This window comes from Bos taurus, chromosome 5, assembly GCF_002263795.3.
Source record: "Bos taurus isolate L1 Dominette 01449 registration number 42190680 breed Hereford chromosome 5, ARS-UCD2.0, whole genome shotgun sequence".
NCBI lineage: Eukaryota > Metazoa > Chordata > Mammalia > Artiodactyla > Bovidae > Bos > Bos taurus.
In genome coordinates this window covers 113,877,869-113,904,979 of record NC_037332.1, presented here as the reverse complement: position 1 = coordinate 113,904,979, position 27,111 = coordinate 113,877,869, and the positions used below count along the sequence as shown (strand labels likewise).

Here is a 27,111-nt window from a genome sequence, read left to right as displayed (position 1 = left end):
GGCCTTGGAGTCAGTAGATCACACAGGTTGAGCCCTCTGGTCACTCCCGGGTCTACAAGCTTGGTGGGAATTTGGTACCAGTCTGAGATGGAGAGTGAGCTCTCCAGACAAAGCCAGCTGCACAGATGGGGCATCCCAGCCATTGCCTGGGAACTGGGAGATTCTGGGCTCCACTCCCCAGCCCCACCATGAGGTTCTCGGGGCCTGACATGGTGACACCTCACAGGAAAGGGAGTGAAGTCAGGCCTCAAAGCCGTGGAGGGCCAGACCCTGGGGAGCTGCAGCATAAGGCCTGGGGGCGTGGTGGTCCCTTCAGTCATGAGGGTTGGAAGGTGTGCAGGGGTGTGGGCAGAATAGAGGGGGCAGGGTCTGACCAGCCTGCTGGAAGGCAGGGGGTAGCTGCACCTGCTGGGTCAGCTCCAGGGCGGAGTGGGGGTCAGCAAAGACTCACCATCCCTGAGTCCTGGCGGGGGTGGAGGATGAGACTGCAAAAGATGCTGAGGGCCGGGGAATGGAACGGGGGTGGGGAAGCTGGAAGGTGGCTCACCCCAGCCCAGGGCTGGCACGAGGTGGTGTGGAGAGACAGCACCAGAGGAAAGAGGGCCCCCTCTCAGGGTTTAGAAGCTGCCCTGGGTCAGGTCTGGGGTGGGCTGAGCCCGCAGGGTGGGAGCCTGGCTTCCTGCCCCGGCGCCCCTGCCCAGCAGCTTCTCTGCACCCCGTGGACATGACGATCCCCAGCAGGTAGCCCTGGATGAGCGGACACAAGGAGGGCAGATGGCCCAATTGTAAGAGGCACTGACAGCCCAGAGGAAGGTATCCCGAACAGCAGGCTTCAAGCACCGAGACGTGATGAGGGAGTGATCCAGCTCGTGCAGGCCAAACAGCACGCCAGCCGTGGAAGGTGCAGGAAGGAGCTGGGAGCCGGGTGGGGCCGCAGGTGCCCTGGTGACCCGGGCACGCCCTGCCTTCCCCACACCCCTCCGGCAGGATGCAGCCCACCGACCCCCAGAGAGGACCAGAGACTGGCTGGAAACCAACATTTTATTGAGCTCTCCTCGCCCCACAGAAATCTATTCCAGCAGATTCTCTGTGCCACGGGCATCCCAGACACGGGGGTGTGACCAGCACTCCCCCCGCCGCCCCCTGTTCGACCAACCCATGAGAGGGAGGCTCCGTCCCAGGACAGGCCACCGCAGAGCAGGCTGGCACCGGGAGAGCAGGTCATTAACCAGTAACGACCCCAGAGGTATAATAAATTCATTTCTCTTACAAAAAAAAAAAAAAAGGAAAAAAATAGTATGAACCTCAGTGTCCCAGCACTCAGAGTTTAAATTAAAAAAAAAAAAAAAAAGCATCATCAGAAAACAGTTAAAAGACAACACCACCAAAACAGGGCCACCGCCAGGGTGGTGGTCGAGAGGGAGGGGCCAGCCCCACCCCCACACTGACCAGCAGTTCGGTCAGTGGGGGCGGCACCCCCAGCTGAGCATCGCCACCACCAGCAGGGACAGCGCCAGCTCGGGCCACAGGCTGGGCGACACCTGTGGGATGAAGGTGGTGACAGGTGAGGACCTCCAGTTGGCAGGAGGCCCGCCCGTTCAACCCCCTGCCCTGGGGACACGGGGAGCCAGCCAGGCAAGGGTGGGAATGGGGGTGGTGGGGGGAGTCGTCGGGTAACGTGGGGGCTGCAGGAAGAACTGGGGGGGTCTGGGACGGGGTGACCGGAAAGATGGGAAACACGGGAGGGGCAGGAGAGGACCATGGCCCTGAGGAGGCGGCAGGAGAGGAGGCCGGCCCACTGAGGGCTGCTGGTCTGCCAGGAAAACCCATGTGATATTGACAGAATGGACTGGGGCACTGATGGGGAGGGAAGGGGAGGGGTCCGGAAAGCTGCTCGCCGGGACAAGAGGCAACTGTGAGCAGCCGGTCTGCCTGATGAAGGCAATTCCTGGCAGAGGGGGAAAAACACAGCCCAGATGAGGAAGCAGATGCGTGCATCCAGCCCATGAGCCACAGCCTCAAACCCAGAGGCCCCTGGGGACCAGGCAGTGGCAGAAGATGCAGGGAGCAGGCCAGACGAGACAGTCGGGAGTGACATCCAGAGAGGGTGAGCCCCAAGCAGCCGCTCCAAAGCAGTCACCACCCACTGGATGGAAATCAAGGTCAGGAGTTCAAGGCTCGCTTACCCGGTCCCTGAGAGTCAGGAAGCTCCAGAGCCTTCGGTTCTCCCTAAGGTTGGTGAAAGCAGCCATAAAGCTTCTCAGAACATCCCTGAGCCCTACGTGGCTGTAGGGGAAAAACAAGCTGCAAGACAGAAAAGGGGGCAGGGCCGTTACACAGGAACAGGGGCAAGAGGTGGCCCACAGGGGACCACTGGGGAGGAGAGGGCCTATCCCCTCCCACCCACTGTCACCCAGCCCTCTGGTTCTTAATTCACCCCGGTGGGGATCTGGACTTGCGTCCTGGGAGCTGGGCGACGCCCCACCGCTCATGGGCTCCCAGAGGCCGGTGCGAGAGGAGTCGTGTTCCGAGAGAACCCCGGGCCCCTCTAAGGCAGGCTGCTTCCCTGGACACCAAGACACCCTGCCAGCTTGCATCCTGGTCTTCGGTAGTCAAGGCTGTCTCTGGTCTCACCCGGGCAAGTCTGCGAGGTTCTGAGAACCTGCAGGGAAGCTGGCAAATGCTGGCAGCTGAGTCCTCCTGCAAGGACCCCCCACCCCCATGCAGAAGGCTCTGCCCATAACGCTGGGCATGGAGCTCCATCCCGGCTCCCTGAGCACTTCCTGTCGTCTTCAGTCAAGACTCTTCTGGAAAGGGGCTATCTTGGCTTGAGGATAGCGGGGAGGGGAGGGCACTGGGGTCTGCGGCCCAGGACAGCTCCAGGGACTAGGTGGCTCTGGGCTCCGGGCTGCCCCCCCCACCAGGAGTGGAGCTGCGGGGGCCAGCCCTGGTCTACGGGCGTCCTCGGCCCAGTGGGGCTTGTCACCTGTACATGGTCATCCAGAAGGGCTCAACGAACTGGGGCAGCAGCAACCTCAGCTCCATCTCATCGGCAATGGAGGCCAGCTGCATGGCCAGGTAGTGTGGACTGTCACTGCGGGGAGGCAAGGAAAGGGACCTGGGGTGGTTGGGCTGGTGACCCCACGCCCCCAGGCCCCCAGATCCACTCCCAGATCCACCAAGGTGGGGGCAGGGAACCCTCGCACGCCCCCTCCTCTGGCTCCTACTTTGCTTCAGAAGAAGCCAGTGAGGTCCCATCCCCAGGGGAGGTCCCTGGAGCACAGGTGCTGGACCCTGGGGAGGGGGCTGCCCCAGTGGAGCCTGCCCCCACCCCCGTCTTGTGGGAGGGCAGGGAGATACTCAATGCCTGTGACAACAGTTAGCCTCCCTTCCCCTCCAAGGTAATCCGAGCGCCCCGGAGAGTCCAGGGAGGTACCCTGGGACATGTTTCCCAGTCCCTAATCCCAAACCCACCTCTGATGTCACCGCCCCTTCTGAGAAAGGAGGGGCTACCTGGCCCTCCCCCACCACTGACTCCCTGATGGAAACGGAGATGCTCACATTCACACCCTGGGCACCTGGGCCGGCTTCAGCCTTGCTCCCAGGGGGCTGCCCACATTCCAACCCGGTGACTTGGCTGGAAATTCCCCGGACTCCAAGTCCCTCCCAGCCTAGCCCCGGCCACCTGCCCAGTCTGGGCGGGGAGGTGGGGGGAGAAGAGGAGGGGGGGATGGTGACACTAAGGAGGGCTGGCTGGCAATCAGGTGGCAGGCTAAAGTCAGGACGACACTGCCCCCAACTCCATTTACACGGAGGGGAAGGGGGCAGGTTTCCAAGTCCCTCCATCCCTAAGATTCCGACCAGCCCCAAGCCCAAGCCCAAGGCCTAATGGCTAAGAGTTTTCCAAGGCCTGAAGTGGGAGGGAAGCCTCTAGAAGCCTGGCGCTGATGCTGGGACAGTCTCCCCCTCCCTGCCTTGATCGCCAGGGTTGGGAACTGCATCTGAAACCGCCTCCTTCTGGTTCTCTAAAACCAAATCCATCTCTTATGAGACCTTGATATGACTATGATCAGAAGGGCCAGGAGGCACTCCGTCAAGGCCACGAGCTTGAGTCATTCTGATGGCCAGCACCGCAGGGCCGTCCTGGAACTGACTATGCTGGGTGCTTGGAGGGGTTCCTCTGTGAGCAGCTCCGCCCAGGGCACTTGCCTCCGTGACCACGCCCCGGGAATTTCCACGCTGCAGCCCTGCCTGGAGAACGCAGAGGGCTCTGCTAACCACCTGCCACAGTCATTGACCAGGAATGAGGGTGGGCTGGGCCCAAGGTTACCCCTACCTGTAGGGGGAGATGGGGTGGAACTCCAAGATACTGGTCACACCAGGAAGCCCTGAGTCTTGGTCGTCCAGGAAGCCTGGGCCATGGTTTTGTAGGAAGGTGTACAAAAAGAGGTTCCTAGAGAGGGGTCTTGCTTGATACATTTCTTCTCTGGAAGAAAAAGACAAGGACCGGATGCTCAGAAGTGTGCGATCTGGGGTATCATTTACTAGCACTTACCTCTACCCCGGCTTCCCCGGGCATGAATTCTGCTGTGTGCCTCTGGGAGGGTCACCATGCCTCTCTGTTCTTTCTCATCCATCTCTCAGGGATTTGGAGAAGATTTATAAGGGGTCTTGCCTTCTTCCTTTGTGAAAAGAGAATCAGGGACTTCTTCCCTGGCGCTCCAGTGGTTAGGACTTGACACTTTGACGGCCGCGGCCCGGGTTCAATTCTTGGTCGGGGAACTAAGATCCCGCAAGTCATACGGTGTGGCCCCCCCAAAAAGAGAAAATTGGACTATAAATGCAAGGCTCTGATGCTATCCCCAAGAGGCCTATAGTCAAACAAAAAATCCCAAATGTCTGGTGTCATAGTGGACTAAGGCTGGGCTCCATCCAGAGTGCCAATTCCTTGGGTTCTGCCAGCTTCATACTGCTACTCCCCCTAAGCAGAAAGAGGCACATATCACAGGCTAAGCAAGGAAAAGTCATTCCCAATGCCAACTCCCAGAGAGACAGTGTCAGTTTTTAAACAGGCACAGCATAGCACACACGTTTTCAAAGCCGGGATCACGCCTGGAGCGGGGTTGGATGAACTGGGAGATTGGGATTGGCATGTATCAAAGCCGTGGTTTTTCCAGTAGTCATGTACGGATGTGAGAGTTGGACCATAAAGAAGGCTGAGAGCCAAAGAACTTATGCTTTTGGACTGTGGTGCTGGAGCAGACTCTTGAGAGTCCCTTGGACTGCAAGGAGATCAACCAGTCAATCCTAAAGGAAATCAACCCTAAATATTCATCGGAAGGACTGATGCTGAGGCTGAGACTCCAATCCTTTGGCCACCTGATGCGAAGAACTGACTCATTGGAAAAGACCCTGATGCTGGGAAAGACTGAAGGCAGGAAGAGAAGGAGATGACAGAGGATGAGAAGGTTGGATGGCATCACCGACTCAATGGACATGAGTTTGAGCAAACTCTGGGAGATGGTGAAGGACAAGGAAGCCTGGCGTGCTGCAGTCCATGGGGTTGAAAAGAGTTGGACACCACTTAGTGACTGAACAACAAAATGTATTAAACAGATAACCAATGAGAACCTTAAAAAAAAAAATGGGATCATTCCTTCCCCAGTATTTTATAACCTCCTTTCTTCACTTGACTGTCTCAGCTCTCCACTCCCCGGCTCCTTGCTAATAAATCTAGCTTTCCCTGAGGTGGCCCTGACGTGTGTTCACCAGTTCTAATACTTCTGTTCTCACTTTCGCCGGCATGCCTTGAAGCTAGTGGTGGGCCTGTAACCCATTTCCGGTCAATGAGGTCTCAGTCTGACCCGGGGGTTGAAAGGGAGCAGACACGGGCTGGGCAGCTCTGTTTACATCATCATGTGTGACAGCTGGTTAGGCCTATGACGGTGCTCACCGGAATTTACCCCACACTGTATCAAACAGCCTTCGCTCCAGTGCTCACCAGAATTTACCCCACACTGTATCAAACAGCCTTCGCTCCAGTGCTCACCAGAATTTACCCCACACTGTATCAAACAGCCTTCGCTCCAGAACACAGTGAGGAGCCAAAGGGCCCGAGTTCAAATCCCAGCTCTTCCACTCAGGAGCTGTGAGATGTCACAGTTTTCTCATAGGTAAGGGATCAGGAGCCCCCCCCACTAGGCTGCTGGGGGATGAAGGAACCTCCTTTAAGTGTCAAAACAGTTTTGAAAACATTGATCCATTTATTTGGCTCAGTGTTGGGTCTCAGTGTATCACGTGGGACCTCTCGTTCCGGTGCTCCGACTCTCTAGTTGAGACGCGCCCATTTAGTTGCTCCAAGGTATGTGGAATCTTGGTTCCCCGACCAGGGTATGAACCTCCATCCCCTGCACTGCAAGGCAGGTTCCTAACCTCTGGGCCATCGGGGCATCCCGATGCACAGCCTGGTGGGGAGCAGCACTGTTATGACCTCTGTACCTCAATCCACTATTCTTTCAATAATAATTAAGAGTAGGGACTTCCCTGGAGTCCCGTGGCTAGGACTCTGTGCTTCCAGGGCAGGGGGCACCAGTCCCACTGCTGGTCAGGGAACTAAGATCCCACATGCCATGGATGCGGCACCCCCCCAAAAAAAATTAATTGTATCAACAATCACCTGGTTTACACCCGGGCCTCCTGCTCCCCAGGCCAGGGTGGACCAATGTTCATTCCTAACTGCGGCTAAGAGGTACGCAAGCACAGGGACGCAGAGCCACACCCAGAGCGCACTCGTGCTCTCAGCGCTAAAGGAAACGCAGACAGGGCAGGGGCTCGTGGGCAGGCAGGTAAGTTTCCTGGGTCCTCCAGGTGCCGCCGGGCAAGTCTAGACAAGTCATTCTCAACAATGCAACCAAGCTGCACGCAGAGATGGACATGACGTCATCTGATGGCGCACACAGGTATCTGGGTGTCTGGGGCACCCTGGCCTTTGAGAAAGAAATCGCATAAGGACAGCATTGTTCCACAGAGAATACATGGCCAGAGTCTGCATCAAAGGGAGCGAGCGGGCTGCTTCAGTTTCCTGGGAGAGAAACAGTTTTACATCTGTTCCAGATGAAAGCGCGACGTGAAAGGCAGGTCGCGGGCGCTGGGTCTGGAGGGAGCTGACGTGTACACACAGCCACAGGGGCCACAAAAGAGCCCCAGTCTGACAGATGCCGCCCGCACCTGTCAGGACAGCCCCTTCCCCCGCGGGCTGAAAGGCGCTGTCGGGTCAGGCCTGGTGGGTGGAGCCAGGAGGGTGGCCCCTGGCACCCAAGGCAGGGTGAGGGGAAGGGCGCAGCCACCTGCCGAGGGCACCTGCAGCCAAAGTGTTAAAAGCAGGCTGCCCCCGCCGCCAGCGACCCCACCCCAACCCTGCTGCCAACCAGCAGGCCCGCACACACAGACAGGGAGGGTCCCGGGGACGTCTCTAAGACCCCTAAAAGGCTGTTAGCAACACAGACACCCAGCGCAGGGGCCACTCCGGGTGCCTAAATCCTCGCCCATTCGTTCTGGGGTCTACCAGTTAAAAGCTATGGAGTGAGTCTAGAGCCACCTGCCACGTGGCCTAAAAGAGTAGATGACATGACGAGTGCGGCTCGAAGCCACTTCTGTAGCCAGGGATGACTACTATTCCCCCCCTTACGATTAGGGGATGCCGAACCAGGGTCATAGACCCTGCTCCCAGGTCAACGCCCCTGGAAGGAGGGGCACTGATGCCATGGTCGGGGAGGGGAGTGGACTTCAGTTAGATTTATAGGGAAAATGGTATATGAGTCTTTTTCTTTGGGGCTTCCCTGGCGGCTCAGTGGTAAACAACCTGCCTGCCAACGCAGGAGACTCAGGTTTGATCCCTGGATGGGGAAGACACTCTGGAGGAAGAAATGGCAACCCACTCTAGCAGCCTTGCCTGGGAAATGCCACGGACAGAGAAGCTTGGCGGGCTACAGTCCGTGCGGTCACAAAGAGCTGGACACAACTTACTAAAGAATGATAACAACAAACTTCTTCTTTCTTTCTTTTTTGGGCCATGAGTGTTAACCACTGGACTGCCCGGGAAGTCCTGTAAATGAGTCTTCACAAGCTAGATCAACACAGAAAACTCAAGAGCATTCCTACAAGACAACCTGAAAATACTGTAGACAGGAAATACAACTGTGGAAAGATAAGGTTTCTGATCAGGAAATATAAGGTTTTAATCTAAGAAAGGGTGCTTAAAATCTGTATGGACAAGAACTTCCATGGCGATCCAGTGGTTGAGACTCCCAGCTTCCACTGCAGGGGTTAGGGTTCCATTCCCTGGTTGGGTAATTAGGATCCTGCACACTGTGCAATGCAGGGGGGGTGGCCCCCCCAAAAAATGCCTTTATGGATAAATACAAATTCCATTAAAGGACTTAAAAGATCCAGATAAATGGAGACAGGTTTTAACATTAAACAGATTCTAAGCCCAGTGAACTTGACCTCGTGTTAGGCCAGCATTTCAGGAACTCGGACCAGGAGCTCTCGCTGCCCTCAGGCACCAGGCCACAGAGTGTCTATGCAAATGGCCCTTTTCAAGGGAAAGCTGGCCCAGCCCTCATTTGCATCTGTCTCTGCTCCCTTAGCCCCTCACTCTCCCTCCAAGCCCCTTTGCATGGGGCTGTTCTGTTCCCAGAGATGGCTTGTGCTCCCATGGACACCCTTGCCCCGCTGGTAAGGGGTCGCCAGGGGACTTCATACCCCACTCCAGTACTCTTGCCTGGAACATCCCATGGACGGAGGAGCCTGGTAGGCTGCAGTCCATGGGATCGCACATAGTCGGGCACAACTGAGCAACTTCACTTTCACTTTTCAGTTTCATGCGTTGGAGAAGGAAATGGCAACCCACTCCAGTATTCTTGCCTGGAGAATCCCAGGGATGGAGGAGCTTGGTGGGCTGCCGTCTCTGGGGTCGCACAGAGTCGGACACGACTGAAGCAACTTAGCAGCAGCAGCAGCAGGGAACTTCATCCGGCACGTGGCTCAAGCTTCACCTTGAGCCACTATCCCAATATCCTTCGGTTCCCAGTAGACGTGCCTAGAATCCTTGGGCACCTTGGGTACCAAAGGATGAGGGTCCCTGAGTCCTACGGGGCTGGTGCCTGACCTGGGACAGTGATGACTGGCAGCTCGGGCATGAAGCCTGCACTGCATGTGACCAGCTTTGAGGTGGCTGAGCATCATGAGTGGTGCCTCCCCAAGTGAACTCAACTGTCCGGGGGCAGGGCCTGCCCCATCTGCACCTTCATGTGAGTCCCCAGACCCTTCTGGACCTCTGATCAGAGCTGGCCTGGGATAGACACCAGACTCTCCTCTTCCCTTGATCATCATCTGAGCCCTGCCCTGATGCTCCAAAACAGGTGGGGGGATATTGAACTGACGTCCTAACCAACCACTCACTTGCAGTGAGATATTGGGCAAGACCCTCAGTTTCCTTATCTGCTAAATAGGCATAATGGTCCCACGATAATAGGGTTCCTTTTCCGAGCAAGAGCCAGCACTAGAGACTTCCCTGGGGATCCAGTGGCTAAGACTCTGCACCCCCAATGCAGGGGGCCCAGGTTTCCTGGTCAGGGGACTAAAGATTCCACATGCCACAAGACCCAGTGCAGCCAAATAAAGAATGTTTTCTTAAAAAAGAACTAACACTAACTGTCTTATAATCCTGGCTGATGTTTGGGTATCAACTATTGTCAAGCACCGATTTAAGCCCTGTATGTGGATGAAAATGCTCACCACTTAACCCCGTATCTATCAACGAAAGAAGTGAAGAAATTCAAGTCCTTAGCCTTCTTACCCCAGTCAGTGCAATGGTTCTGGCTGGTACTCACGGAGGAGAATCAACAAGCAGACCTAGGCTGGTCTTGGGGCTCTAGATCTGAGCGAGAGGACAGTGGGGGCAGGGGCCTTGCAGCAGCCCCCCAGAGCTGGTGCCTCCCAGCGGCCCCCTCACTCCAGCAGAGGCTGAGGGCTGGGCCCGTCCCATCTGGCGCGTCTCCTGCTGGGGGCCTCCAGTCTGACTGCCACGCAGCAGCCTCAGATCTGACCCTCCACCTGCTCCATCACTCCCCAGGCCCCTCGGGGGCACCACCGGGAGCCGCTTCTCCTCCTGGTCACCTCAGCCTGCCGCCCCAGTCCTAACCCGGCTCCCACCACACTAAAGAGCGCGTGCTCAGACACGTCAGGCCTCCAGTCTTCGCCTGGGCAGTGCTGCTGGCCATTCTCGCTCTCCTCTGACACCCCTGTTGGCCCCCGCTGGGTGTCCTGGGGGACAACCCCCGTGCCCAGCTCCCTCACTCCTCAGTGAGGACACCAGCAAGAGCCATTCCACGGGGGACAACCAGGAGCTGGGACTTCCCTAGTGGTCCAGTGGTTAGGACTCGGAGCTTACCCTGCAGGGGGCCCGGGGTTCCATCCCTAGCTGGGGAACTAAGATCCTGCAAGCCCTGTGGTGCAGCCAAACAAAAGTTTAAAAAAAAAAAAAAAGGAACTGTTGTCACTACCGTTATTAATCCCTGCTTCCCAGCCCACAGCACCGGGCAGATAAATGCTTGTCGAGTGGCTAAACAGGGGGGCGAGAACTGACATCACTGCAGCTGCACATCCAGGAGCCTGGACTGGTTTCAAGCATCTATTTTTTTTCCCCAGCGTATTTGCAAAGGAGGAGTTTAAAACTCTTCTTTGGTGGAAAGGAAGGCACACCCACGCAGGCGGCAGCCCACGCTCACCCTCCTACACACGCGGTGGAAACCCATTTTCCGCTGGATCTCAGGATGCAAATCGAACCTCTCAGCAGCAGCCCCCACAGTCACGAGGACGCCTGTGGGGCTTGGAAGGAGGGGGTGTCAGCTCTGGACCGGCCAGGCTGCAATGTCACGGGTGTGCCTCTTCCACACACACCCTGGGATGGAAACAGCTGCCCCTGCCTTGTAGAGGGGATGAACCCTGAGTTGCCCCCCAGCCCAACCTTACCCATGTCCCTGAGGGCCTTGCAGCAAAGCAGGAACAGGTGAGGCCCCCTCTGGTAAGTGAGTTCTCGGGGCCAGGCCAGTGGATGCTCTGGACCCAGATGCAAAGCCCTGGCCCCCAGTCTTTTCCTTTGGGGGCCCACACACACACATGTCCCCCCAAGGCCCTGGTGTACAAAGCACTCAGTGCCCACAGCATCAAGCAGAAAAGCCCTGACTTGGGCAGGACAGATGTAGGTTCCTGTCCCAGCCCTGTCACTGCCGTGAGACCAGGAGCAGTCACCTAACTCAGAGTCACCCAGCTCAGAGAGAGTTCTCCTGCACAGAAGCAGCACAGCCTCCAGGGTTGCAAAGAGCATCAAAAGATACAACGGTTGCCCATTTTCTGCCACCTCACGGGAGTAGGGAGCTCCATAGCTGGCTAAGGAATCAACAGATCCAGAAGGGAGTGAGAGACCGCTAGTCCCTACTTCTCTGGGGGTCAGTTTGACAGTGTCTATCAACAGAAGCAGAGATATTAAGAAGAGATGGCAAGAAAACACAGAAGAACTGTACAAAAAAGATCTTCACGACCCAGATAATCACGATGGTGTGATCACTGACCTAGAGCCAGACATCCTGGAATGTGAAGTCAAGTGGGCCTTAGAAAGCATCACTAGGAACAAAGCTAGTGGAGGTGATGGAATTCCAGCTGAGCTATTCCAAATCCTGAAAGATGATGCTGTGAAAGTGCTGCACTCAATATGCCAGCAAATTTGGAAAACTCAGCAGTGGCCACAGGACTGGAAAAGGTCAGTTTTCATTCCAATCCCAAAGAAAGGCAATGCCAAAGAATGCTCAAACTACCGCACAATTGCACTCATCTCACACGCTAGTAAAGTAATGCTCAAAATTCTCCAAGCCAGGCTTCAGCAATATGTGAACCGTGAACTTCCTGATGTTCAAGCTGGTTTCAGAAAAGGCAGAGGAACCAGAGACCAAATTGCCAACATCTGCTGGATCATGGAAAAAGCAAGAGAGTTCCAGAAAAACATCTATTTCTGCTTTATTGACTATGCCAAAGCCTTTGACTGTGTGGATCACAATAAACTGTGGAAAAGATGGGAAAGAGATGGGAATACCGGACCACCTGATCCGCCTCTTGAGAAATATGTATGCAGGTCAGGAAGCAACAGTTAGAACTGGACATGGAACAACAGACTGGTTCCAAATAGGAAAAGGAGTTTGTCAAGGCTGTATATTGTCACCCTGTTTATTTAACTTATATGCAGAGTACATCATGAGAAACGCTGGACTGGAAGAAACACAAGCTGGAATCAAGATTGCCAGGAGAAATCTCAATAACCTCAGATATGCAGATGACACTACTCTTATGGCAGAAAGTGAAGAGGAACTCAAAAGCCTCTTGATGAAAGTGAAAGTGGAGAGTGAAAAAGTTGGCTTAAAGCTCAACATTCAGAAAACGAAGATCATGGCATCAGGTCCCACCACTTCATGGGAAATAGATAGGGAAACAGTGGAAACAATGTCAGACTTTATTTTTCTGGGCTCCAAAATCACTACAGATGGTGACTGGAGCCATGAAATTAAAAGACGCTTGTTCCTTGGAAGGAAAGTTATGACCAACCTAGATAGCATATTGAAAAGCAGAGACATTACTTTGCCAACAAAGGTTCGTCTAGTCAAGGCTATGGTTTTTCCTGTGGTCATGTATGGATGTGAGAGTTGAACTGTGAAGTAGGCTGAGCACCGAAGAATGGATGCTTTTGAACTGTGGTGCTGGAGAAGACTCTTGAGAGTCCCTTGGACTGCAAGGAGATCCAACCAGTCCATTCTGAAGGAGATCAGCCCTGGGATTTCTTTGGAGGGAATGATGCTAAAGCTGAAACTCCAGTACTTTGGCCACCTCATGAGAAGAGTTGACTCATTGGAAAAGACTCTGATGCTGAGAGGGATTGAAGGCAGGAGAAGGGGATGACAGAGGATGAGATGGCTGGATGGCATCACTGACTCTATGGACATGAGTCTGAGTGAACTCTGGGAGTTGGTGATGGACAGGGAGGCCTGACCTGCTGCGATTCATGGGGTCGCAAAGAGTCGAACACGACTGAGCGACTGATCTGATCTGATCTGATCAAAGTCACAAGCACACAAGCCCTTTGATTTCTAGAAATGTGTCCTCCGTGCAGGCCTGCATGTACCTGGCAGGTACCCCTGCGCCAAGATCTTGAAGGCACGTGAACACAGCGGGGAACACAGATTAACTGTGCTGTGTCATTACTGTTCAGTGGCTACGGTGGCTGACTCCCTGCCACCCCATGGCTCCTCTGCCAGGCTCCTCTGTCCTTCACTATCTCCCGGAGTTTGCTCAAACTTGTGTCCATTGAGTCGGTGATGCCATTCAACCATCTCATCCTGTCGTCCCCTTCTGCTTTTGTCTTCTGTGCTGCACACATATTAATAATAAAAAAAAAAAAAGACAAACACCTCTATCTGCACAGATCCATCTCCCAAAAGAGAAAGAAGATTAGGAAAGAGGGGAAGGGGCCTCTCCGGGACAAAGGTAAGAAGGAGACTTAAATTTTTTTAACTCTGCATGTTTCTGTCTTTCTGAATATTGGTGTTTGTCTCACTGATTCAAAAAATCGAGCAAAAATAATTGTTTCCAGTTCATCACCTGAATTTTCGTTCTGAAAGGATGATGTTTGTCTGAAAGGGTGATGTTTGTCTTCAAGGTCTATTTCAGGAATCGAGCATCCAACCTGTTCCAGCCCCCACCCCACCCACGCCCTCCCCACCTGGCAGGGGAGGCCAGACTTAGGAACCTGCAGATGCCCGAAGCAGCTGGTCTCAGGTGGGCGGGGCTCACTTCCTTTAAGTGATGGAGAAACAAGGGGGTGAGAGGGGGTGGGGGAGGTGGGCCGGGGAGCCGAGAAGAAAGTAAGAGGAGGGAAAGGTATTTTAAGCAAAAGGCTGGAAATTCAGCGTAGGAGCTGGAAGCCAGCAGCATGATAGCCCGCTCCAGTAGTCTTGCCTGGAGAATCCCCATGGACAGAGGAGCCTGGCGGTGCTACGGTGCACGGGGCTGCAGGGTCTAACACGACTGAGACACTGAGCACAGCTCGAAACAGGCTTCCTCAGCCCTACCGCTGCACCGGCGTCTCAGCCCTCTGCCTTGAAGCCTGGCGCAGGTGCTGACGTGGGCCACCTTCAACCAGGTGCAGACACTGCAAGAGATCCGACCTCGGGACTGCCCTGGGGGTCCCGGGGCTTAAGACTTCGAGCTCCTGATGCAGAGGGCCTGGGTTCGATCCCGGATCAGGGAACCAGATCTCACATGCCAAGACCCGGCACAGTCAAATAATTAAATGAGAATAAAATATATTAAACAAAAGAGAGAGTGAGAAATCCAACTTGGCTTCTAGCTGGGGTGGCCTCGGGCAAAGGCTTGCCCTCTCTGGTCCTGTAGTTTAAAGCTCAGTAACCCCACACCCTTTTGATTTGCATCTACTGAGTCCAGCCTCCTGAGGGTTAGAACAGTGAAGGGCTGAGACTATTGGATGGATCTGGACGGTGAAATAAAACCAGGAAGAAAAGGTACTTCTTTAAATCCTGAGCAATGGAGCCAGCTGAAGGAACAGATTTCTGACACTGATGATGCAATAAGAAAACCGTAAAATCAGAGCCATATAAAGCCTGGACTGTTCTAGCTGTTTTAATCCGTCTTTTACATTGGTTTTTGTTTTCTAAACATTATTTTCCAAGCTACTGTATATTTGGATTGCGGGACAATTTGTACGATGAATACTTTTTTTTTTTAAGAAATGTGCATTATTAAAAATATTCTGGACTTCCCTGGTGGATAAGAAGCCACCTGCCAATGCAGGGGGACATGGGTTCGATTCCTGGTCTGGGAAGACCCTACATACCTCAGGGCGATTAAGCCCAAGCAACTCCAGTGCAGCCAAAATTTAATTTAAAAGAATATTCTGAGTGGAGCTAAAACAAAAACAAACAGTGATGGGTCTGTCGCCCACTCAAGCAGAGGAGCTCCATGACATCCGGCCCCAACTCCAGGACACATTCTTGGCCAGAGCTGCTGTGAGATGACTGGGCTCCAGGTCCCCAGGGCCTGGCCCAAGGATCTCAGGAATGTCAGCGGAAAGAGCGATGCAAAATCAGCGCCCCCTTCTCCTCCCTCTAAAATGGAAGGAGGTGGGCCTCTGTGTATCATGGAAAGAAGTCATGGTTAGCTGTGATCGACAGGACCAAGACATGGAACCTGCTCTGAGCTGTGTTTACATCTCACTGGTTACACATTATTTATGAAGGAAAACGCTGAGCCAAGGGGCCCTGGGCTACAGGCACACCTGGGTTCTGATCCAGCTTGGCTGTGGTACTCTGGACAAATTCCTTAGCCCCTGTGCTCAGTTCACTCAGTCGTGTCTGACTCTTTGCGACCCCCTGGACTGTAGCCCAACAGGCTCCTCAGTCCATGGGATTTCCCAGGCAAGAATACTGGATGGGGTTGCCATTTCCTCCTCCAGGGGGATCTTCCCAACCCAGGGATCCAATCTGCTTCTCTTTCATCTCCTGCATGGACAGATGAATTCTTTACCACTGAGCCACCAGGAAATTCCCACACTACACTTGATCTTAGCCAAAAGCCCTGCTGGACCTCCTAATTCTTCACTTACTAGACAAGCACTGGGGACAGATTCTTTTCTGTTCTTTCCCGCTCAAATATCCATTAAAAAAAAAAAAAAAAAAACTGAAGGGTAACAGATGAATAATTCTCTTGACAACTGATTTTGAAATTGGCTTTAAACCAGTTGGCTGAGGTCTGAAAGTTTCTGCCCCGCCCCAAATTCCTCTGTGGAAAACCTAATGCCTGTGGATGAAAAAAGGAGGGGAGGCCCCGGGAGGCAAGGAGATCCCGAGGGCTCTGCTAATGGGTTAGGACTCTGCTAAACCAGGCCCAGGAGTGCTCCCTTCACATCCTCCACTGGGGACACAGGAAGTCTGTGGCACCCTGACCTTGGCCTTCAAGCACCCAGAACAGTGAGAGGTAAGTATCTGTGGCTTATGAACCACCCAGACTAAGGTGTTTGTTAGAATACACACATCATGAAGTGAGGAGGAACCAGGTGGGGATCACGGTGAGGAGGCCTTGCACGGCCGGTCTGCAGGGGGTCCCAGTCGGCCGCGTCCTCCTTGCCACCTAAAGGGGGCCCCGGGCTTCCATCTCCATTAGAAAAAGAACGGTGCCAAGGTACTGCTTGGGGCTGCCGCATACATTTAAAAAGGCTGTATGTCAAACAATAAATGCTGAAGAGGGTGTGGGGGAAGGGAATCCTCCCACCCTGTCGGTGGGAATGTCAACTGGTACAGACACCACGCACAGCAGTGTGGAGGTTCCTTAAAAAAGTGAAAACAGAGCTACCATACGATCCAGCAGCCCCACTCCAGGCACATATCTGGAAAAGATGAAACTCAGGTTCACAGTAGTGCTATTTACAACAGCCAGGACATGGAAACAATCCAAGTGCCCACCAACAGATGACTAGTTTAAGATGTAGGGTGTGTGTGTGTGTGTGTGTGTTGCTGTTGTTATGTTGTGAAGTCATGTCCTAGTGGGCTGGGTTGCCATTACCTTCTCCAGGGGATCTTCTCGAGTCAGGGATCAAACCCCCATCTCCTGCATTGCAGGTGGATTCTTTTACTGCTGAGCCACCTGAGAAGCCCACACACACCCCTGGGAAATCCTCCCCCAACACACACACACGAAATATTACTCAGTTATAATAAGAATGAGGGCTTCCCTGTGGCTCAAACAGTAAAGAATCTGCCTGCAATGCCGGAGACCCAGGTTCAGTCACTGGGTTGGGAAGATCCCCTGGAGAATGAATCAGCAACCCACTCCAGTATTCTTGACTGGAGAATTCCATGGACAGAGGAGCCTGGTAGGCTACAGTCCACGGGATCGCAAAGAGCCACACACGACTGAGTGACCAACTTGCACTTTTTTTTCAAAAAGAATGAACTGTTGCCATTGGCAGCAACATGTATGAACCTAGAGATTGTCATTCTCAAACAGAGAAAGACAGTTGATATCACTTACATGTGAAATCTAAAACAGTACAGATAAATTTATTTACTAAAGAGACTCAGGCATAGAAAATTTATGTTTACCAATGGGGAAAGAGGGAGTGTAAATCAGGAGTGTCAGATGAACAGATCTACACTACCATATATAAAACAAACAAGGACTTCCTATATAGCACAGGACACCACGTTCAGTGTCCTGTGATAACCTAACAGAAAAGATTATATATACACATATATATACAGATATCCAGGTCACTTTGTTGTACACCTGAAAGTAACACAATACTGTAAATCAAATATACTTCAATTAAAGTTTGTAAGAATTTACATGAAGGACTATGTGCTCCTGGGTCCAGACACTAAGGGCTCAGAGAGACGTGGCCCTCACGGTCTCCTTCCTTCCAGACAGTTTTGGGTCTCCCCAGCGCTGCGGGGTCTCAACCACTTACCAGATCTGGACACGGACCCCTCCAATCAGCAGCCTTGGGGGCTCCCCTTTCTGGGGACAGATCCTGGGCTGCCTACTCCTCTCTTTCCACACCCTCAAGCCCACCTTTACACCTCCTGCTACCTCCCCAGGTTGGCATCAGGGACCTGCGTCTTCCTCCAGGCTCAGAACTTACTTCCTCCCAGGACAGAATTAATTGCTCCTAACCCAGCACCTTGTGTAAACAGACCTGGATTAGGCACACAGCCCATGACAGTCTCATTAAATGTTTACCTGTCTGTCTGCCCTGGCTCAGAGCAGGAACTAGTGAATGAGGACAGCCCAAGGGAACCAGATAATACAGGCCCAACAGAATGAAGGGACTGGGCTCACAGGACAGTCAACTCCTGGCCAGGGCACGCTGGCCCCGACACGCTCAGCTTTTGAGAGGAGGCAGAGGTTGCATGCATGGTATACAGCAGGGTCCCAACCCCTGGGCCGCAAACCTGGATGGGTGCAGGGCCTGTGAGCAACCCAGCCAGCAGGAGGTGAGCGGCAGGTGAACGAGCAAAGCCTCATCCGTACCTACAGCCGCTCCCCGACGCCCGCATGACCACCTGAGCTCAGGAAAACAAGCTCGGGGCTCCCACTGACTCTGCATGATGGTGAGCTATATAATTATTTCATTCTGTATCACAATGTAATAATAACAGAAAAAGAGCATGATCACTGTAGCGTGCTTGAATCATCCCCAAACCATCCCCTCCGCACAAGTCCGTGGAAACCAATTGCTAGTGTCAAAAGGGTTGGGGACCGCTGGTATACAGTCAGCGCTCACTAACGGGAGGCTCTTGGTCCGTGAACTTGGAGCTCCGCAGCGGTGCACGCCCACCCAGTTCACCGCTGGGATTTCCCGGATGCGTCATTGTCTGCAAATGGGAAATCCGCCCATCTCTCTGGCCAGCCTCCGAGCCTTCGCTGAGTTCCATGCCAGACCCAGTGCCTCTGCCCAGAGCCAGGTGGGCTGCCCACTCCGGCCCTGAGCCTGCCTCTCCTCTCAGACTCTGGGTGACCCCCGGTCTTCTCCCACCTCCAGAAAAACAGGTTTACCAGGCAGCGCCTGGCAAGGCCCAGAGGGTGTTTTGTGTTGTCACAGCCCAATATTGACACTAGGGAAATCAGCTGCCCTCCCCAAGCCCGCCCAGGGCCCTGACCACCAGGCCCGGCCTCTCCTGCCCGCCTCCAGGCCAGTGAGGGACTCGGGCCGGGGACTTATTTGCTTACATTCTGTGTTTCGCCCAGGGCCCGGCCCCAACCAACCCACGGCAGGACAAAGCGCCGGCCGCACACGTCCACTCAGACCCGCCGCAGGCTTCCTGGTGGCCGCCGACAACAAAACCCAAGTGTGCCGGGAACTTCCTTGAAACACCGAAGAATTGTTCTGGGCCAAGAGAAAAACAGCCCGACTCTCGTGGGATCCACTACGGCCACGGGAGGGGAAGCCAGAAGCCATTAATTGTCTACAAACTTAATGGGATCACTAAAAACAGGATGCTTTCCAGGGAGAGGGGGAAACACCTCAGAGGTCAGGGTCAAGACTCACTGGTGGATGGAGCCGTTCACCGAGGACCCCCGTCCATTTCCTAGACGACCAGACGTGAGAAAACGGACGACCACTGCTCTCTCCTTTCTTTGCAGCTCAATTTCTGTATCTGTGCTTGTGCTCAGTCACGTCTGACTCTGTGACCCCGTGGACTGTAGCCCGCCAGGCTCCTCTGTCCATGGGGATTCTCCAGGCAAGAAGACTGGAGGGGGCTGCCATGCCCTTCCCTCCAGGGCATCTTCCCAACTCAGGGAAGGAACTCAGGTCTCCCGCATTGCAGGCAGATTCTTTACTGTCTGAGCCACCAGGGAAACCCAGTTTCTACATCTACTGACCACCTAATAAAACTTACAATAAACATATTGATACATACAACCAGCTATGTTTAGAAGCTCTAACCAGCTTCTTCCCAGAGTGCTCAGGTTGTGATGGGCACGGGGGATACTCTAGTGTGATCTTTCTCAACTCCTGTTCTAGGACTTCCCTGGCGGTCCTGTGGTTAAGACTCTGTGCTTCCAGTGCCAAGGGGCCCAGGTTTGATCCCTGGTCGGGGAACTAAGATCCCACAAGCTGTGTGGCATGGCCAAAAAGAAAAAGAAAAAAAACAAAAAATAAATTCCTGTTCCAGTGGAGCTATAGGCTTGTGTAAATCATACTAAGTGAGCATGTGTAATTTCCACACTGTCTTGACAGTCCTGAAAACAATAAAGTAAAATCCTAGGCCAGCCCACACTGTCAATAGAGTGTATTTCTCCCAAGGCCGTTCTCGCTGAGACAGACTCTATTCTGTCTATGGTATGTGTATCTCTCTAAATAAATTCACTTCTTACTTATCAAAAAAAGAGAGAGAGAGCTTTAGGGCAGAGGAACCGCCGGGAACAGTGGGAGGGCTGCGGCTCCAGATCAGGTATTCACAGCAGGCTTCTCAGAGGAGGAAGCAATTGCGATAGTGAGTCTGGCATCCACAGGGGCGGTGCCAAAGCACATCACTGCACTCATTTTAGGCCTCACCCGCTCCCGTGGAAGGCTGCACAGAACCTCTGGTGCTTAGAGAAATATTCCTGATATAGTTCCCACCGAAAAAAATAAAATCACCTGGCAGCCATCTTAGAGGGTAAGTTAAAACTGTTTCCTGCCCCGAAGGACATTCCAAGGCACTGTCCCCCAGAAGCCCCTCTCCCCAGACTCCACTCCTCCCAAACCAAACACAAGCAAAAGTAAACTTGTACAAGCTAATGTTGGTAAGGCTGGAGCAGCCACAGTGACCCCGAGGTTAAGACGGTGGGAAATCCCCAAATCCTGGACTGAGAAGGGAGGGGAGATGAGACCATGGGGAAGACCAGCACCACCAGCCCAGTGCTAAGACCGGGATCCCGGCCACTGCGGCATCAGATGCCAACCGCCCCAAGTGTGCCGCTCCTACTAAGAACTCATTCCAAGGGCAGCCCAGAATAAGTAGAAATAGAGTTAAAGAGCTAACTCCGGAGAAGTCACTAACGGCCACCAACACTCGGGGGTGGTGTTCCTCCAGCCCTGGTGGGAAACCTCATGGACCCATTTTACAGAATGAGCAACTGAGGCTCAGGGGTGCCAGAACCCAGCGAAGACAACACAGCCAGAAAGTGGCTGAGTGGAGAGCTTGGCTTGGCTTCTAGGTAACAGCTCTGGGCTTTTTGGTTAGACAGCATTTGTAATGCCTCCTGAACTCAGGCTCAGTTTCTCCAGCCGTACAAGGAGGCCTCCAGTCCTTGGAGGCCGGCCAGCGCAGAGCCCTCCCTAACGTGGTAAGGATAAAGCCATAACCCTCCCTTCCCGGGGAGCTGCAGCGAAGCTTAGGAAGGAAACCAGGCCGCATAGGTGCTTGGAAAACGCTACAATAGCAGCAGCGGCAAGAACAACAACGTCCTGGCGAAAACTATACTAACAATTAACGGTTTACCAAACGACTCACACCCAGGAGGTGGGGAGCCCGGAGCCCCTCAGGGCTGGTCCTGGCAGCGCGGGGCCGGCGGCGGGACGCCTCGCGGTCCCCGGATGGGGCGCGCCCGGCGGTCCCTGCTTTGCACCAGCGGCCAGGGCGCCTTCCCCGCGGGGCGCACCTGCCCCGGGCGTGGGCAGGCAGAGGGCGCCGCGCCCGCCCGGCGCGCAGTTCCTGTTCCGGACTTCCCCGCGTCCCGCGTCCGGCCGGGCTCGGGCCCCCTGGCCGGTGCGCGGCGCCCGGGCACCCCGGGCCGGCGGGGACCGGTTCCCGACGCCATCTTCCTCCCCCGCCCCCACCCTTTTTCTTTTTGGGGGGACCGCGCCGTCGCGGCCCTGGGCTGGCAGCCCTGCGCTCGGGTCCTATGCCCAGAGGACCTGGGAGTCCGGCTTCGGAGGGAGGAGAAGGGCGATCTGGCGCCGGGTCCCCCGGGCGCGGGGCAGACGGGCCGCCCCATTGCACAGATGCGGAGACTGAGGCCCCCAGAGGCCAAGATCGCGCACCGGAGAACTGGAGCCCCGCCCCACCACCCCAGCCAGCGAGGCGGGTGTTTCGGAGCCAGGGTCCCCAGACGCCGCCCGCAAGTAAGTAATCCAGCCGGGACAGGAAAATCTGGGGCCACTGGCCTCTCTACCTTCCAGCGGGCGCCCAGGGCAGCCCCAGGGCGCTCACCTGCCGGGCTCGGGCTGGGCGGAGGGGTGGCCGGCAGGGAGCGAGGGTCACAGCAGGGGCGGGAGGGCTCACCTCGCGTCCGGTGGTGGCAGTGGCGGCGGGTGGTGACGGCGGCGGCGTCCACAGAGCTCGAGCCGCGAGGCGTATTGTCTGCGGCTAGGGGCCCGCGTGCGCCAGGGTGTCAACCGCCGGCCCCGCCCCGGCCCGCCCCCAGGGCCGCGTCCCCGCCCGACTCCAGGACCTGGCGGGGTCCAAAAGGCAACAGAACTGCTAGGGGGTGATCTGCTTACTCGGTTAGTGTCTCTCTGTCTCCTGCGCTCTGCAGGTTTGTGGTTCGCTCCGCAGAACTGTCGGGATGAATCCCCCTGACTGCATTTGTGTGGGTGATCCAGGGTCTCGACATGGATTGCCTCAAAGAAGTCCTTAGGGCTGCTTGATGCTTTTTTTTTTTTTTTCATGCACATGCAAGAAAGAGAACTTAATGACCTGCTAAATGACAGCGTGACTTCAGTGCTCAAATATCCCAGCTCTCTGTGCTGGCAGCTTCAGGAGTTAAGTTTTGTTTGAGTTTGTTTTTTTCTTCAACTTTTTTTTTTTAATCGCGTGAAAACGCACAAAACAGAATGTAGGGTCTTTACTATTTGGAAGTGCACTGTGTAGTGGTATTCATGTTGTTCTTCAGTCCCTAAAGCTGTGTCCGACTCTTTGCAACCCCATGGACTACAGCACGCCAGGCTTCCCTGTCCTCCACTATCTCTCGGCGTTTGCTCAACTCATGTCCATTGAGTCGGTGATACCATCCAACCATCTAATCTTCTGTTGCCCCTTTGCCTCCTGCTCTCAATCTTCCCCAGCATCAGAGTCTTTTCCAGTGAGTCAGCTCTTCAAGGGTCATGGTGAAGAGTTTGACAAAACGTGGTCCGCTGGAGAAGGGAATGGCAAAGCATTTCAGTATTCTTGCCTTGAGAGCCCCATGAGCAGTATGAAAAGGCAAAGCACGTTCGACCATCACTACCATCCATCTCCACAACTTCCCATGTTTGAAAACACCTGCTAAACAGTAGCTCCTCCTCCCTTCCCCAGGCCCTGCAGCCATCAGGCGTTAGGCTCTTTTTTTTTTTTTTTTTACAATTTATTTATTTATGGCTGTGCTGCGCCTTCGTTGCTCCCTGCGGACTTTTTCTGGTTGTCTGCGCTTCTCACTGCAGTTGTTCTCTTGTTGTGGAGCAAGGGCTCTAGGCAAGTGACTCAGTAGTTGTGCTGCAGGGGCTTCGTTCCCCTGAGGCACGTGGGATCTTCCCAGACCAGGGATGGAACTTGTGTCCCCTCCCCTGGCAGGCGGATTCTTTCTTTCTTTCTTTCTTTGGCTGTGCCAGGTCTTAGTTGCAGCACCAATTCAGTTCAGTCACTCAGTCGTGTCTGACTGTTTGCGACCCCATGGACTGCAGCACACCAGGCCTGCCTGTCCATCACCAGCTCCCGGAGTTGCAGCATGCGGGATCTTAGTTCCCTGACCAGGGATGAAACCCCAGGCTCTGTCCACTGGGATCTCAGAGCCTTAGCCACTGGACCATTAGGGAAGTCCCAGCGGGTGGATTCTTAACCACTGGACCACAGGGAAGTCCAGGCTTTAGGTATTTTTAAGTCTTTTTCACAGATGTGAACAGTTAGACTCCAGCTTTGTAGAAACAGCCTCAGCAGCATCCTACCAAAGTCAGGGGTCTTCCTGCACCCCCTTCCTCCAGCTGTACCATCCACTTCACCTGTGTTCCTATAGCCATGGTGAGGACAGCCCCCCGCTGCTCTGGCGCTCCTGGGTCTGGGGGGAAATGGGTGGCAGAGAAGGGCCTCAGAAACCTCCCGGGAGAGAGGAGACATCAGAAAAATTCCAGGAGGGGTGGTCCCCAGCCCTAGGATGGGTTGGGGAGGAGTAGGGTCTTGAGTTCCCAGCCTGATATTGAGTTCCCAGCCTGGAGTGTGTGGAGGTGGAGGAAGACAGGGCAGAGCACCGGGATTACAAAGTAGCTGTTGTCCCAGGAACAGGACAGGCTTGCCTGCCTCCTTCCTGCTGCCTCTTCTCAGAGAGAAACAGCAGGTTCCGGGGAGCTCCCCTCCCCTGAGTTCTGCTGTTTGCTACCCACTGGGAGTCCCCCCACCCCTTCTCCCCACCTCTGGAGTGATGACATGGATATATTTTTTTTTCTTCATTGTTCTCATCTGTAAAATGGGATGGCAGCATGCCCCCTCCCACCTCCACCCTATAGGGTTAGAGGGAGGGTCAGAGGAGATAATCATCAAAGGTTTAGTGAAGACTAAACTTTGAAGGTCAGCTTCAAGACCCCTCCTTCCCTCTCTTCTGATTTTGTAATCCTTTCTGTGAGAGCCTCTCAAATCAGGTAAACTCCAAACCCTACAAAGCCTGGATTGTCCTGGGCTACTTTATAGACGGAAGGAGGAGCCTTCCAAAATAGGGACTTCTCTCTAAATGTGCTCTGCAGATGGGAAAACAGACTCAGAGAGACGAAGCAGACTCCCTGGCGGTCCAGTGGCTAAGGCTCCACGTTCCCAACGCGAGGGGCCTGGAGTTCATCTCTGGTCAGGAAACTGGATCCCACTTGTTGCAGCTAAGACCTGCGCAGCCAAATATATAAAAGTAAATATTTTTTTAAAAGAAGGAGGGGCAAAGCAAGCCATGATCTCACTGCTAAGTGTAAGAATGTTTCCAGAGGGGTCTCAAAGCTGAAGACATGGTGTCTGGGATATAGTTGGTGTGCTGCACTCAATAGGTCTGCAAATTTGGAAAACTCAGCAGTGGCCACAGGACTGGAAAAGGCCAGTTTTCATTCCAGTCCTAAAGAAGGGGGATGCTAAAGAATGTTCCAACTATCGTACAACTGCACTTATTTCACATATTAGCAATGTTATGCCCCAAATCCTTCAAGTTAGGCTTTAGCAATACGTGAATCGAGAACTTCCAGATATAGAAGCTAAGTTTAAAAGGCAGAGGAACCAGAGATCAAATTGCCAACAGTCATTGGATCTTGGAGAAAGCAAGAGAATTCCAGAAAAACATCTCCTGCTTCACTGACTACGCTAAAACCTTTGACTATGTGGATCACAACAAACTGTGGAAAATTCTTAAAGAGATGGAAGTACCAGACCACCTGATCTATCTCCTGAGAAACCTGTATGTGAGTCAAGAAGCAACAGTTAGAACTGGATGTGGAACAACAGACTGGTTCCAAATTGGGAAAGGGGTATGACAAGGCTGTATATTGTTACCCTGCTTATTTAATTTATATGCAGAGTACATCATGAGAAACGCTGGGCTGGATGAAGCACAAGCTGGAATCAAGATTGCCGGGAGAAATATCAACAACCTTGGATAAATAGATGATACTACTTTAATGGCTGGAGAAGGAAAAGGCAACCCACTCCAGTTTTCTTGCCTGGAGAATCCCATGGACAGAGGAGCCTGGTGGGCTACAGTCCATGGGGTTGCAAGGGTCAGACACGACTTAGTGACCAAACCACCACCACCACCACTTTAATGGCAGAAAGTGAAGAGGAACTAAAGAGCCTTTTGATAAAGGTGAAAGAGGAGAGTGAAAAAGCTGGTTTGAAACTCAACATTTAAAAAACTGAAATTATGGCATTTGGCTCCATCACTTAATAGCAAATAGAAGGGGCGAAAGTGGAAGCAGTGACAGATTTTCTTTTCTTGGGCTGCAAAATCACTGGGGACAGTGACTGCAGCCATGAAAGTAAAAGATGCTTACTCCTTGGAAGGAAAGCTGTGACAAATTTAGACAGCACATTAAAAAGCAGAGACATCACTTTGCCGACAAAGTCAGTCTAGTCAAAGCTATGGTTTTCCCAGTGGTTATGTACAGATGTGAGAGTTGGACCACAAAGAAAGCTGAGGGCTGAAAAATTGATGCTTTGGAATTGTGGTGTTGGAGAAGACTCTTGAGAATCCCTTGGACTGCAAGGAGATCAAACCAGTCAATCCTAAAGGAAATCAATCTTGAATATTCATTGGAAGGACTGATGCTGAAGCTGAAGCTCCAATACTTTGGCCACCTGATGTGAAGAACTGACTCATTGGAAAAGACCGTGATGCTGGGAAAGATTGAAGGCAGGAGAAGAAGGGGATGACAGAGGATGAGATGGTTGGATGGCATCATCGACGTAAGTTTGAGCAAATTCTGGGAGATAGTGGAGAACAGAGCAGCCTGGTGTGCTGTGCAGTCCCTGGGGTCACAAAAGGTCAGACACAACTTAGCAACTGAAGAACAACAATGAACATTAGCAGAACAGATGGAGGAGAAAGGACAGTTTAGGGACAGATAGGGGATAGAAGTGCCCAAGGAAGGGCTGGGTGAAAATATTTGCCTTGCAAGGTTCCCAAGTAATATGCAGATTAAATGGACAGGAGGAAGCAAAAACCGTTGGAATAGGAATTGGGCCTGTAGAAGGCCTTGGCTTCCTGTCCAAAAAAGGATCAGATGGCATATGATAATAGCAATAACAATAACAATAGTAGCTGCCATGATCCATTCAGATCCCTCGATCCTACTACCAAGCATTTTCTATTATTGCCTGCAATCCTTACCTCTGTCCCATGTTACAGACACTGGTGTGTATGAACAGTCCATGTATCAGTACAGGCCAGAGAATCCTGGCGGCCTCATCTTACAGATCAGAAAACTGAGGCTCTGAAAAAGAAGGCCAGCCACTTGTCAGAGACCAACCAGCCCATGAACAGCAGAGGCAGATTCAAGCCTGAGTCTCCCTACTCCTGCCACAGTGTCCTTTCCACCCACCATAGCTGGCCTCAGCTTCCCTTTCCCCACTGAGATTTGCTGGCCTGTCCCAGGGCCAGTGGACAGGGAGTCCCTTCCTTGCCTGGGAGCCTCCCTCCCAAAGACTCTGTGGATCCCCCCCAGCCCTAGGTAAGCCCCTCCTGCTGGGGCCATGACTACATCTCTCTACAATTCAGGGATCCATGGGCCAGCAAACCCTCTGTGCCAACTTAGGGCTGAGTTTTGTTCTTACTGTGATTTGCTTTGATCATTCATTTAGCAAATATTGATTGACACCTACCGTATGCCTGGCTGGGGTGTGGGTGATGGCGATCTAGAGATGACTCGTTCATGGCAGTGATACAGGGCTCAGTGCCAAGTGTGGGACACAGTGGAGGAGAAACCAGCTGACCAGAAAATAGAGCTCTGGGCAGCTGCGTACACAGCAAGCACGCAAGGCAGAGGAGTAAAGCCAGGGAGTGCGAGGA

At 53.5% G+C, this 27,111-nt stretch overlaps 1 protein-coding gene across 1 annotated transcript; it reads right to left on the bottom strand.

Annotated features, from left to right (window-relative positions):
* Window positions 1-1,023: 1,023 nt before the first annotated feature.
* BIK (BCL2 interacting killer) lies at window positions 1,024-26,976 on the bottom strand. The gene is made up of 6 exons (XM_059887281.1): window positions 26,925-26,976; window positions 21,891-22,059; window positions 4,337-4,486; window positions 2,987-3,094; window positions 2,187-2,304; window positions 1,024-1,541 (listed from the first exon to the last, which is right to left on the bottom strand). Exons 1-6 carry the CDS (start codon window positions 26,974-26,976, stop codon window positions 1,461-1,463), a joined length of 678 nt encoding a protein of 225 aa, XP_059743264.1. The 3' UTR covers window positions 1,024-1,460.
* Between the last annotated feature and the right edge of the window lie 135 nt (window positions 26,977-27,111).